Source organism: Brassica oleracea, chromosome C1 (assembly GCF_000695525.1).
Source record: "Brassica oleracea var. oleracea cultivar TO1000 chromosome C1, BOL, whole genome shotgun sequence".
In the NCBI taxonomy this organism is placed as follows: domain Eukaryota; kingdom Viridiplantae; phylum Streptophyta; class Magnoliopsida; order Brassicales; family Brassicaceae; genus Brassica; species Brassica oleracea.
In genome coordinates this window covers 22721870-22736200 of record NC_027748.1, presented here as the reverse complement: position 1 = coordinate 22736200, position 14331 = coordinate 22721870, and the positions used below count along the sequence as shown (strand labels likewise).

The 14331-nt window shown below is 31.5% G+C and overlaps 2 protein-coding genes across 5 annotated transcripts in view; both read left to right on the top strand.

Moving 5' to 3' along the window:
* The first annotated feature begins 2511 nt into the window (after positions 1–2511).
* Positions 2512–5223, top strand: LOC106299300 (WAT1-related protein At4g01450-like). The gene is made up of 5 exons (XM_013735414.1): positions 2512–2696; positions 2881–2943; positions 3045–3161; positions 4611–4998; positions 5074–5223. The coding sequence occupies exons 1-5, from the start codon at positions 2512–2514 to the stop codon at positions 5221–5223; spliced, it is 903 nt and encodes a 300-aa protein (XP_013590868.1).
* Positions 5224–7361: 2138 nt separating this feature from the next.
* Positions 7362–14331, top strand: part of LOC106313023 — a 19122-nt gene continuing 12152 nt past the window's right edge. The window contains exons 1-8 of one of the 4 annotated variants that reach the window (XR_001264315.1): positions 7362–7714; positions 8043–8217; positions 8293–8342; positions 8523–8651; positions 8746–8790; positions 8983–9063; positions 9644–9677; positions 9879–10048. Coding sequence is in view for 3 of the 4 variants with exons in the window: in XM_013750776.1 (XP_013606230.1) it covers positions 8106–8217; positions 8293–8342; positions 8523–8651; positions 8746–8790; positions 8983–9126 (480 nt within the window). In the remaining variant the exon portion in view is untranslated. Of the gene's footprint in view, positions 7715–8042; positions 8218–8292; positions 8343–8522; positions 8652–8745; positions 8791–8982; positions 9175–9643; positions 9678–9878; positions 10391–14331 lie in introns of those variants that run through there. The other 3 variants (XM_013750851.1, XM_013750954.1, XM_013750776.1) reach the window with 3 other exon arrangements.

The following is a 14331-nucleotide window of genomic DNA, read 5'->3' as shown; positions in this document are numbered from 1 at the left end:
TAGAAGTTAAGCAACTAACGTGTCTTTATTTATTCGCATTCAAGGGTTTGCATTCACTTTGGAAGATCATATATTCCTAATCCTTTTTTATCCTTTCGCTATTTCAACCATGTGCGTTTAAATCTATATATATATATATAAAGTTAGGTTTGCTTCCCTCCTGGACTGTCCACGTAGACGGAAACGTCACTAATACGAGTCATAAGGAGCCGACACATGTCCGCGTCCAAAACACGGCGTTTCATTAACTCGGAGTTGGAAATCGTGTGGACTTTTAGTGTAACTCATAAACATGCGGGAATATTGTTGTTTGGGCTTTAGATCAAATTAACAATAATATTTTTAGCAGTATACTTTTATATTTTAGTAAATAAATAATGTTTTGTTCTTCGTCTTATGAATACGTCATAAAAACAGTTCTTATGATATTGTTGATATTCAATCCGATCATACCGGTATGACAAATTAATGTAAATCAACAAAACCGAGTACGATGATTTTAATTGGATTTACATGTGTCGAAAATACAATAAAATGTTTTTATTTATTTTAATGTGTAAAATCACCAGTAAAAACCAAAAATCCTAGATGAACCAATAGGTTTATAGTATATTAGTGAACGTACATATAAAATGTATAATATTATATAGTGAATGCAAAATTGAATTTACTAATTTGATATACATATACTGACCATTTAACATATGAATAATGTTTTAGCAACAAAAAAACATAGGAATAATTATTTGATTTACCCATTTACATCAATTTATTTTTTAAGGTCCATGATTTCACGATAAACAGTGTTCCTAACTTCTTTTTTTTCTTCATATAATAGCTCAAATATATTATTATATATTACTTCTACTTAGCTATTTGAATAAACGAACACTCAGATATTTGAAAATTTTGAACGATTCCCTTTTTACGGTAAACGGTTTTATTTCAAAGTATTAATAAACCAATGCAAAAATATATTTTTCAAGATAATTACACGCATCTGCAGCATAAGCTCTTTATTACATACGAGCATGGATTCTATAAAAACGTCCATGCAATATTATCATTTAATTTAAATATATTGTGAATTCATAACACAAGTTTACACAGTATTCATAACTTCTAAATTAATAGTAAAACTTATCTAATAAATTCTAAACTTATTTAATAATGATAGACCGTATTCAATTTAAAAAGTGGCTGGGAAGTTGAAGTATGACTTTCATCAAAGAAAAATATCACATTTTAATTAAAACATATACACAGACCAAACTACTCACACTAGCAAAAAGTTGTTTGGCTTAGATAATATAAGATTTTCCTTAACATATTTCTCTGGCATGATTATTGCATAATTATATGCGGACATCTTTAATCTTATTATATTAGATTGTTCTTCATAGAATAATGAAAGTTAATGTAATATTAATTCAGTCCAAAAATATTTATTAAAAGTAACAACATGATCTCCGAATTTTATTTATTTATTTTTGTTTATAATATCGTTTTCAATCTACATTTTTTTTTAAATGCTTCATAAAATTAATGTAAATTCATATAAAATAGTTTTTTTTTTTAACTTCCCGTCCATAGGGCGAGCCGACCCTAATTTATTATATAAATATGTAATTTTTTCTCAGTGTCTACCTCATCAATAAAAAAGAAATTAAATCCAATATTGCTAACTCATTTAGTACATACATATTTATATTTCTAATTTATATTAATATACTTTACAAAACGTAACAATACAATTAAACAGCAAAAAATTTATAATGTTTTATCTAATAGCTACCAAAATTACTAGTTAAAAATGACTACAGTTACTTTTAAAAGTGTTCAAATATAATTTAAATTTAAATATTAATTAATAAATAAATATAAAGTTATATAAAGTTTCAAACATATACTTTTTATTTATATAAATTTGTTTATACTAAGTTAGATTAGAGAACATTATTAAAACATATGCTTTTAGGTATTTTTTAAACGGTACTTTTTAACGCTGGATAATTATAATATTATAAACTAAGAAAAAATATTGCATATTAGTTTACAGCAGATAATTTTACCTGGTTTATGACGATTCATGCTTAGTGGTACTATTTTTGCTAAGCTATAGATATTTTGTAAGATTTTTTTTATTAATTCGCAAAATTCCACATTTTAAACAGCGCTTAATTAACGTTGGAAAACAACAGCTGTAGATTAATACGCAAAGTTTTATTGTCCTAAGCTCCTAAAAGAAATTAAATATACAGTTCGGAAATTAAATTGTTTCTGGTGATAAAATTATTTCTTGGCCATCGAATCACTCTTCAAATATTTCTTTTCAAACCAAAAAAATTGCCTCCAACTCAGCATATGTGATCTATATAATCATCTAACTGGTCTCTACTACTCCATCAGTTTATTAAAGAAGAGATAGATAAGAGCAGCAAGTTAGCGAGTTACGGAGATAATAGAGACTAAGAGTGGGAGACTGGGATAAGACACGTTTGATTACTAATCATGGGTTTTATCGATGGTAAATCGGCACCGGTGATAATGATTATCGTGATTAACATGATTAATGGGTTGGTTAACGCTTTGACTAAGAAAGTTCTTGATGGAGGCATTAATCGTATGATTATTGCTACCTATCGTTTGGGTATTTCTACATTTTTTCTTCTTCCGATCGCTTATTTTTGGGAACGGTAAATCTAATTTTAAATTTTAATAATTATTTTGCTTCTTAGTCTTCAATCTATATAATATTAACTGCTTAATAAAAAAAATTCAATACTTACTTCCTTATTGATGTTTTATGTGTAGAACTATAGACAGAATCATAATTTTGTGTTTCGGACAAAATAAATACTCTATTTCATATTTGGTCAGGAATACAAGGCCGAAGCTAACAACAAGCGTCTCGTTTCAGCTTTTCGTCAGTGGCCTTCTTGGGTATGTTTTCTCTTAGTCCCTTAGCTCATAATTGCTTACAATTCAGTCCCACTTTTATTGTTAGACTCATTTTCATCTTTATTGAACTATTATTTTGGCAGGGCGAGTTTGATGCAATATTTCTACTTGCTTGGCCTCAGCTACACTTCTGCCACCTTGGGATCTGCTTTCTGGGGCACATTGCCTGCTATAACTTTCATTCTGGCATTAATATTTAGGTAAACTTATTATTAAGCATTATTACAATTTAAGGGATTTTTTAATTGAGAGTTTAAAATGATTACTGTTAAAATCACATTCGTTGTTATTCAAATATGAATTCTAAAATTTTTCTTAAAATTTAGTGTTATTAAACCATTTGCTGTTATTAAAAATAAATTAAGTTATGAAATTTAAGAGGTCCTTATTGATTTTAAAGTGTTTTTTGGAGTTTTAGTTAAAATGGTTAAATTTCAAATCTAATTGTTTTAAATGATATTTTATATTGCTTTAAGTAAAATCATAGTCTTTTCAATTCACCTAAAATCATATATAAACTTATTAAAAATCAAATTGCTCCAAATCATTGAAAAAGTTACAGACTTAATACGCCTATATAAGAGTTTTCATACATGTCATCATTTCAAGTGTATAAAAGCATATTTTCAAAGGGTTTCTAACTAGTATGAAAATGAAACTAATAAGGACGAAAAATATAGAAATGTGAGAAAATTATCTTAAATGAGACATTCAAATTTTTTTTAGAAACTCATTTTCACATGTTATTATATAATCGGTTTAGCTTTTTGAACTTAATGATTGAAATTTAATTAAAAAGAAGTAATCTTATTATATTTGGTTGGATAGTTAAATATAGTGGGGGGTGTTTAATTTGGATTTCGATTTGATTTTAATTTTTTTTCTATTCAGTTTTTATTTATAACGATTAGCTACTACTTTGGTTTGGTTCAGCTCAAAAACTTTTTTGTTGTGTATTTATTCGGCTTTAACCAAAACTTATTATCTTTTTTATATTAAATTTTTGTATTTTTATTTTATATAGTTATAAATCAGATTTATTATAATATAAATTGATTATTTTATTCCAGGTTTTTATTAATCCATTTATTAAATATTATTAATTGCATGATAGTAATTCAAACAAGGACTCATTGAAGAATCATAATTACAAATAACAAAATATTATTGATATTTTTAGTCTTAAATAAATAAAGTTTGACACAAAATTTGCAATATAAGAAAGAAAAAGATATTTTATTTAATATCTATGAATATGAAAAAATTAGAATTTAAATAATATAATATTAATAAAATCCAAATTTTAAATAAAAGTTATATCAATAAAATCATTTAAATATAAATAATACTGTTTATATTATATTGTTTACATATAACAACACTATTATCTGCTTTTATATTTTAATCTATCATTTTTCTGTTTTGTTTTTGTTCGATTGATTTATATCTAAAACATATTTATATACAATTTCTTGATAACAACATTTAAACTATATGGTATAAGCAAATTTGAATGTTTTTTTTGGTTTGATTTGGATCAATATGTTTGGTTTTACCGGACTGAGAACTCATATAAATTATCTATCCTATAAATTATCTAATCAATAATAATGCTATAATGTAACACATGTTAATGTTCATTTTTTCAGATTCGAAAAGCTAAGTGTGAAAACAAAGGCAGGGTACGGCGTCGTACTTGGAGCTATGATAAGCTTAGCTGGAGCTTTAATTCTTACGTTGTACCAAGGCATTCCATTATCGAACTCTCAGGAACACGCAACGATTTCACACATCCAAAAAGGACATGAGAACTGGATCAAAGGCAGTTTTCTTTTATCCTTAGGAGTTATATTGTTCAGTTCATGGATGCTTATACAAGCCAAGGTCAACGTGAGCTACCCGTGTCCATACTCAGGTACGGTCATTTTATCGGTCTTTGGGACGCTTCAGTGTGCTCTTCTTAGCTTGATCAAGACTAGACATGTGGAAGATTGGATTCTCAGAGACAAACTCACCATCATCACCGTCATTATAGCGGTATGAATACATATATTATGTAAATTTACGACAATAAAAAAATTATCGTCTATTTGTGTATATATATGTCCGTAGGGTGTGGGTGCACAAGGGATGTGTACGGTGGGAATATCATGGTGCATCAAACAACGTGGACCTGTCTTTACATCAGCATGCAGTCCTGTCACACTTATGTTCGCAACCGTGTTCGATTTCTTGATACTTCATCGTATTATTTATTTGTGAAGGTAAAATAAAACTTTGTTTTTAGTTCAAAAAAAATTGTGCAAATCCCCTGAACATTATTTCTAAAGTGTTTTAATTTTTTTTACTTATGTGTTATCATTACCATCGTCTTAAAGAGAGATGAAATAACCTAGTGAAAACTATAACATGGTTTCAATCATATAAATATTTTTATATGATAATATACATTTTTAAATTAAGATAATAGTTAAATATGGTTTAATTATAATTAATTATTGTTCTTTTAAGATTTCTAATAACTAAATTTAGTTGCATACCAAAAATTTAAATTAAATACATAATTATTGTTAAAATACCAAAAACTAAGATAACAAAAATATAAGAAATTTTTCATTTAACTTAGAATAAAAGTTAACAAGTTTTGTATCAAAAACAAATTAATACCAAAACATTATTTTATTTGTGAAGTGACTTTTTAAAAATTTCTTATATGTCACCACTACATTCAATTATAAAGAAAATAGGATATGGCTTAGTAAAAAAAATACGACATAGCTTCAATTATATTATGACATCTACAAATTTAGTGATAAATACTTTTTAGTAATATTCCTATAATAAGATAATGGTTAAATTTGGATTAATGATAAATATATATATATATATATATATATATATTTGTAATATTTATAATAGCTAAATTTGGTTAAATACCCGAAAATAAATCAAATAAACAATTATTTTTTAAATTATAAAAAGTAATATTAACACAAATATAAGAAATTTTCACGTAACTTAGGATAAAAGTTAACAAGTTTTGTATCAAACATAAACTAATCTAAATTTATTTAAGATTCAAAATTTAATTATAGTTAAATATTTAAAATGTATAATTATACCCATAAATCAACATAGGTAGACGAGATCAATCGAGTTTCTATCTTTTAAAAAAATTAAAAATGATAGTATAATATTTGTTTGTGATATCATCATGAGAAATTTCATGTTTACCACTTTCATGGTACCATTGTTCATCTTTACCATCACTAAATGAACATTTTCAAAAATAACTTTTTCATTGTAGGGAATTTTTGTGTAAGAACTTTGTGAGTACTACGGAACAATAGAAGAGAGAGACCACATATAACAAATCGAGACTAAAAGATGTTTTATTGATGAATTGAGCAGGAACAACAACGGTTGGTGTATAAACCCTAGTTTTAGCCGCTTAACTTTAATCTTTTTGTCTCTGAATGTCGATCCTTTATTCTAGGGTGTGGGAACCCCTTATATAGTTGTAGAGAAGTCGGTTGAACAGGTCACTCTTCCATATTCGCAAATATGGAAGAATCGCTCTTAGTAGAAAACTTCCATTTTGCCCGGAGGCGGGTCCGGAAACAGGGGTAGGAGCCGGTTTCTCATATCGAAGGAGTTTGGAGGCCAGTATCCTGTCCGAGGCATGGAGAATTGTTATACCTGAGTATTTTTCTCCAACATTCATTACGCGACAAAAGACTCTTTGCACTTGTTCTCTATACAAAAAAAAATAATTATTTAAACAAATAAAAAATAAAATAAAATAAAAATATATTATGTTTTCAGATTAAATTTTTTTTCCAAATTCGACTTTTTTATAAAAAAATTTTTGAATTTTTTTGTTTCAAAATTGTTTTTTTTTAAAATCAAAAAATCATGTTTGAAACTATATTTTAATTGTTTTTATATTTTAAGTATTTATTTATATATTTATTAGAATTTTAAATTTCACATTCCAAAAACCCTATCCCATCTCTTAACTCTCAATCCTAAGTCTAGATTAATTAACAATAGGGATATAAATTTTTTTTATCCTTCGTTAAAAGTGATGGTAAAAATGGTTATTGTAAACAAAAAAGTGGTACTATGAATGTGGTAATTTCACTCTTATCATATTCAATCATGAAAAGGATTTCATGTGTTTAGTATATAAAACTTCAATCTAAACAAGAATAAAATTTAACAAATTTTGTAAAAATATCTATTATTTATCAAAATTATAATAATTCTTTATTTTAAGGGAAAATTTTATTTCTACACTTTCTTTAGTACCACATTTCAAGTATACCACTAGTACGGAGACATTTTCACAAATACAATTTGACCAAAAGACCATACTAGCCCTAACCTAATCTCTCACTCGCGATCCTCTTCTCTTCCTCTCTTTCTCTCTCTCGCGATCTTTTTTCTTCATCTCTGCCTCCGATTCACCGGAGATCCACCGTCTCTCTCTCATTCCACCGGTGCAGTTCTCGTGGCAGAAAATTTTCAGGCTTTCTATATCGATTTTGAGTGTTTGGTTACTTTAACAGCCTCCTTGTGTGGATGTATCTGGAAACTGAAAATCGAATAGCTTTGGTTCTGTTGAGAGAAGCAGCAGAGTTGAGGAGACAAGCTGAAAAAGATGGTGTCCGAGTTTATCTCGAGAAGCCTAATGTAAGGCATCGACCTAACTCAAGGTTTCTCACAACAACTGTCCTTGGTGTTAAACAATGTAATGCTTTTCTTTCCACCTTTTACTTATTTTCGTTTTACAAAAGTTAAGATTGAAAAGGATAAGCCTTTGCATTGCTATAGTGTGTGATATTCTTTTGTTCGTTGAAGCAATGAAACTGGATATGCGGCGTTGTTTGTGTATTATTCACCAGTCACCACTGTTGATAGTATGTTTCCTTTGTTTGTTTATATTGGTCATGTCCTCCACAACTAAGGTGCTATGAGCCATGGTGCATCAGTAGTATTGATGTAGAACTCCGTTTGATCTTTTCAAACACCAAATTAAACCTTAATCTTGTTTGTATATGCTGTCTTTCTCTATGTAGATTGGTGTCAATGAGCTCACTGAAGGAGATCATGACACTGACAGTGCAAGTGTTACATGTTCCATGAGCTATATGGTTGAAGTTTGGAAGAGTGAGCGAGCAAAGATATGTTCTTGCAAATGTTGTGGCAAGAAGTGTCACAGAAACTGCTTGAAGCAGTGGGCTCAACATAGAGGTACCATTTCATGGGGTGGTTGTTATGCTTATAATTGTCCTGCTTATATTCTTATCTTTTTTTTTTTGCTTTCAGATTTGTTTAACTGGAGCTCGTGGGCTTGCCCCTCTTGCCGAACCTGTGAGGTTAGTTGGGATATAACTTTCTCAATGACTAGTTCTCTAATTCCATTTCGACTTCTGAGTTGAGCCTGGTTGAATCCTCCGACACCGCTATGAAAGTGAGATTACTGTGTGTTTTCAAATTTTGACTCGCTTACCTTTTATATTAAATCACTGATTTGTGCTTCTTATTTTATACACAAGGAAACTGAAACATCGTTGCAGACGTTGACTTCAGCTGCTACCATGGAGCGTCTTGGTGGAGGTAATATCGTCCAGCCTTCTCTGTCCACGAGAGATGCACTGGATAAGTATCATATTGTTACGCAGAAGGTTAGTAAAGTGGCTATTTATACTTTTTAACAGTTACTAAATTAGTTTCGGCTTCTCTATATTACATGTGGTTGACTTCGTGAAACTGTTTCAGATGGAGGACTTAGTGGCTAATAATGCAGGAGATGGTGAAATTCAGGTACTTGAGTTCCTAGTGCATAAGTTGTTATAGTGAAGTTTCATTTTCCATTTTATATTCACCTATAATTAATGGAATTTTGAGTTTTTTAAATGTTTTGTAATTTCGGGAAATGGTTTGGTGGTTTTTGGCCATTTAATGTCTATCTGTTTTGACATTGATTCATTCATTGATGATCTCATTAATTTTCAGTATTCTGAAGTTCCTGAAATCATCCTTAGATGTATCAGCAAAGATGAAGCAGCTTTAGCTGTCGCTCAAAGTAGTCTTCACGTCAGTGCCAACCTAGCAATTCTTGTGACTATTCGTGGAGTTAGCAATTTTTGCAACATATAAATCATTTATAAAAAGTTATAAAACAATTTGTAAATTTTATAAGCTATTTATAAAGGTTTACAAATTATTTGTAAAAAGTCTCTAAACCATTTATAAAGATTTATAAAATAATTAATAAAGTCTATAAATCATTTATAATGTTATGAAAGTCTATAAACAATTTATAAAGGATATGTATACAATTTATAAGGGATATGTATACAATTTATAAGGTTTATAGGTTTAATAATCAATTAGAAAGTCTCTAAAATCATTTATAAGAGTCTATAATAATTTATAAAAACTTATAAAAACAATTTATAAGAGTTTGTAAAATAATTTATAAGGGTTTTATAAGGTTTATAAAACTATTTAAAAGGGTTTATAAAACTATTTACAAGAACTTATAAGCTATTTATAAGAGTTACGCAGAAGGTTAGTAAAGTGGCTATTTATACGTTTTAACAGTTACTAAATTAGTTTCTGCTTCTCTATATTACATGTGGTTGACTTCGTGGACTTCGTGAAACTGTTTCAGATGGAGCTTGACAGCATGGAGATTGTTTTAATGTGTAAGCTCCGGTGATGTTTGTTCTGTTTCTGGTTATTTTTGTATGTTTCTGTGTACGCTTGTCTTGTTCTATCTGCTCCATTCCTCAGCTATGCTCAATTCCTACCATTCCCAATTCTTAGGCTGAGCATCATTGTGTTTAAGTGATTCATAGAATGATTTATGTTGTGTTCTCATCTCTATTGGTCTCTTCTTCTTGCAGGTGATATACGCAGGTGTTGATGAAGATCAGAGTCCCGCGGGCCTGAACTGACAAGGCTTGTGCAAGTCGCGGGTCGGGATTGGGCAGCACTTCTAGGGACCACATCCCGCGCGAGCCTGTACTGCCAAGACCCGCATTGACCTTGTACCGCGGCGGGCGCGAAAAGGCAGGTCGGTACAACCCAATTGCCATCACTAGATAAAAGCATAAAGTAAAAAGACTTAAATGAAGTAGGTGCTGGTTGAGACATTGGTGGTTGCAGCCTTCTCCTCATGAATTTTGACCAAGCTTCTTCTTCACTCTTCTTAGCCCATTGTCTGGATAAAACACAAGCCCAAATCCTCATTTAAAAGCCCAAAAAATGTTCATCATACAACCCATAAGCCAAGCCGTCATTTGATTTGTTTTTGCTCCTGATCTGGGTTACATCATTCCCTCCTATTTTAAGAGGATTTGTCCTCAAATCTGTCATAGTGTTTAGAACCAATGGCCATGAGAGTCATCTCACAAGATCACCTTGGTTCACTGCCTTCGGGTTCACACACCTAGCTAAATATCAGGAAAGATGGAAGAGTTGTCTTGGTTAAGCTTTAGAAGGGATGATCACTTGGCTTCTCGCTGAACTCTTTTTTTTTCTTTAAGAAGATGGAAAGATGAGAATGATGAATGACATAAGTGAACAACGAACCCTAAAGTGTGGTCTGATACCAAATAATGAAAACCGCTCGGCAATCGGCACTTGAAGGTTGGTAAATGGATAAGCTTTGAATCGAATAATTGATCAAAGGAAGGTGGAACGAAGGGTCAAATAAAAGGTAGCATAAGCCCGAGGATATGACGCACCAAGACGACCTAGGAGGATTTTTTTCTCAGGTATACACACCTCACAACCGAAATACGATGTCCATACGAACAAATGATTCAACAAGAATAAGAAAAATGTTTATTTGATAAAAACGTTGAATGATCTAAAATAAAACATGCAATGGATTTAAATAGAAAAAAATAAGGCTTAAATGTCTACCTTGGAAACAAAACAAGGCTTGCATGACAGCCTTGAAATAGATTAAAAACATAAAATGAAAAAAACTTAAATGAAGTAGGTGCTGGTTGAGACAATGGTGGTTGCAGCCTTCTCTTCATGAATTTCGACCATGCTTCTTATTCACTCTTCTTTTCCCATTGCCTTAATCAAACACATGCCAAATCCTCATTTAAAATCCCAAAATGTTCAGCATACAACCCATAAGACAAACTGTCATTTGATTTGTTTCTGCTACTGATCGGGGTTACATCACACACTAAAGGATTTGAAGCATAAATCATAACCCAAAATGAGTAACAGGATATGTTTTGGTTCTAAAAAGGGATTAATTTCCAGATGGATGGTCATGATGTGTAATTATCTCGAGGGGGAAAACTAAATAATCCAAGTGAATGAAACATCCAAAAGTTTATATTCGCACTCGAAAATGAACTAGATAAAGTAAATTCAAATATGATGAAATAATATCTCCATGATCGGGTATAAACATGTTGTTGTGCTTGTAATAAAGGCATATACAGTAAAAAATGATAGAGTATATGGAATAATATAGATATGTTCGCAAGGTTGCTAGAAGCATATATGCAGCAGATGAATAAGATACGTGAAATGGATTATCATAGAAAGTTATGGATCCTCAAATAAAAATGAATATGAACCTGAAGTTCATAGGATAATCCATTTACATAATTGATTACCAGACATAGTCAAATTTGTGAAATCCTATATTCCATCTGAAAAGATACTAATAAGAATATATGTCCTAAAAGAACAGTTTATAAATATATGACACTTAAGAAATGTGATAGACTGTTTTGGTTCCAAAAAATCCTCGAAAATGAGAAAATATATGAATAGAGGATAAATTTCCTGAAGAGGCCGTTGGTATAGTTAAAATTATAATCAGGTACTGGAGTGAATCATTGATTATGATAAAGAGATACTTGATTAACCATATCATTACATGTAAAAAAATGGAACCAAAAACAAAATATATTGTCCACCAATAAATGAGAAAGCGCGCTATATACATGAAGATCATGGATCTACCTCTATGTATGAGTGTACAAAGAAATGATTGACCAAAATTGAAATGAGGCAATCAAGTCTATATAGAGCTTGTAAGAAAAACAATAAATTCTTGGACTAGAAGTCCAAACATCTAAAAGGTATATATTTCTCCAGAGAATGAAATGAAGAATGATGTTGCGGTATGATAAAAGTCTTGTTACAGGGTCAGTGGAAAAAATTATATAGATGCAATATATTTGATATGTGTGGCATGACATAAAACTTGAGTTGCATCTTAATATTTAATAATCCCTGAAGAATGAGTGATATCAAAAATTATGTTACCGGGAAACAAACATTGGTTGCGACTTCTTTGAATCATGCAAAACTATTGTTCCTCGGAAAGCATGTCGAGAATATGTGTGGCTTAGGTCAATGAGTCACAATATACGAGAAACAAGTGGAATAGTTATTAAGAAGGAGCCTACAATTTTTTTTGAAAATAACTCGGCTTGTTCCGTTCAACTCAAAGAAGGCTATATCAAAGCGACATAACAAAGCACATCCCTCCAAGATTTTTTTCATACATACAAAAACTCGAGAAAAATCAAGAAATAGACATCGATTTTGTATGGTGCTGACTTGTTCACAAAGACTCTTCCCACTACAACTTTTCAAAAACACTTTTATAATATTGGAATAAAAGCTTTGTCTATTTTTTCTAGGAAGAGATTACGTCACTGTACTCTTTTTCTCTTATGATGGTTTTTATTTCATCGGATTTTTCATGATTTTTAACGATTAGTACGTAATACAAGATGAATATTCAAAGAGGAGTTTTATAAAAAATGATTAATCATCTGTAGAACACTTGTCCCATGATCAGTATTATGTTTGTCCTAATCACCGGTACACATGTCCTTTTGTATGTAATTATGGGAGTGTGCGTCAATCATTTCATCTACAAATAGTAGTCACTTTTCTTTTTGTCAACTAGAATTTTATTAGGGGACAAAGTCCAACCTAGGGCAAAGCCCATTACAAGAAAGTAAACACAGCAGACCTAAACAACGGGCCATTAAACATACACTTTTGGACCGTAAGTCCAAAAGAGAAAACCAATCTCCAAGCGTCCACCACGTGCCGATTGCCCAGCAATCAATGACGACGTGTCAAGATGCGAGAGAAACAGCTTCCTCCGGTGTCAGAAAAGATACACGGCGGAACTCCGCCGCCGACGAAGCCGAATCCAAGGAGAAACCATCCGAAACCAAACAGTTCTCAACCTAGTTCAGCCGACAGCCTAATCTAACGGAACATCGCTTCTGAAAAATGCAACCGACATCAATCCTGTCAAAACCTCCGAGATTCCTACATGCAAACCGAACATCTTTTATGATAAAGATAAGCCCAAAGATGACTCAACCTTTAACAAAGGCAAGGAATGTGGGAACCGAAATTCGCACTGTCGATTTCCGTTTAAATTAGGAAAGTAGGAGAACTCTAGTTTCCCAGATGTCCCGGATATCTGCTAATACCACACGCTAAGCAATCAAAACACGAGCGTTTACAACAAGGTATAAGCCTGGGCTCGAGAGCTGTCGGCAAGATTCCTAGTTCTAGCAACCCTAAGACGGCTAAACCTAATTGAGTCGCAGCTCGAAATAACAAAAACGGAAAATTGCCTAATTGCTCTAAATGCTAAGTTTGCTCTGAAAAGTCCCTCTCATGCCTCTCGCCTAGGACCCCTTATATACTGCCTCCAAGGTCGGTTTACGCTTTTCCTCATCTGCTCTTAAGCCGCCGTAGCATAAAAATGGAGATATTCCATTTTTTCCGATCTTCGTAATTATCTTCAAAATTTTGTATTTATCCGCGGAAACTTGACATTTATCTTCCCTTGCGAACGAAGCGTAAACTGACATGAGGTTTACGGGCTGTTGGTTAAGAAATCGTAAGTTGGGCCTCGAGTCATGTCTTAGGTCCCTTTGGGCCGTCTTTCGACTCGAAGCGTTTATTACGGCTTCTTTCAATAAAGAATGAACTTTCTGCGGTTTTTACGGTAAAGTTTGATTGTCTTTCGTATTTCCAGACATTGTTTTGATCAAGTGTTTTGTGGCTGAGAGTTAGATTGATCCGTACCCCCCCCTCTTTCTAGCGCCAAACTGTGGGAACCGAAATTTGCACTGTCGATTTTCGTTTAAATTAGGAAAGTAGGAGAACCCTAGTTTCCTAGAGGTCCCGGATATCTGCTAATACCACACGCTAAGCAATCAGAACACGGGATAACAACGATAAATTATATGAAATCGAAAAAAGAAAGCAAAGAGAAGTCTTATTCCGAATTTGCGTATGAGCGTTTACAACAAGGTATAAGCCTGGGCTCGAGAGCTGTCG

Bases quoted from the DNA above. Each gene is read 5' to 3' on its own strand.
- LOC106299300 (XM_013735414.1), top strand. From the start codon at position 2,512: ATGGGTTTTATCGATGGTAAATCGGCACCGGTGATAATGATTATCGTG. The intron at 2,944-3,044 runs GTATGTTTTCTC...TTATTTTGGCAG, and splicing joins TTCGTCAGTGGCCTTCTTGG to GGCGAGTTTGATGCAATATT. The intron at 4,999-5,073 runs GTATGAATACAT...ATATGTCCGTAG, and splicing joins TCATCACCGTCATTATAGCG to GGTGTGGGTGCACAAGGGAT.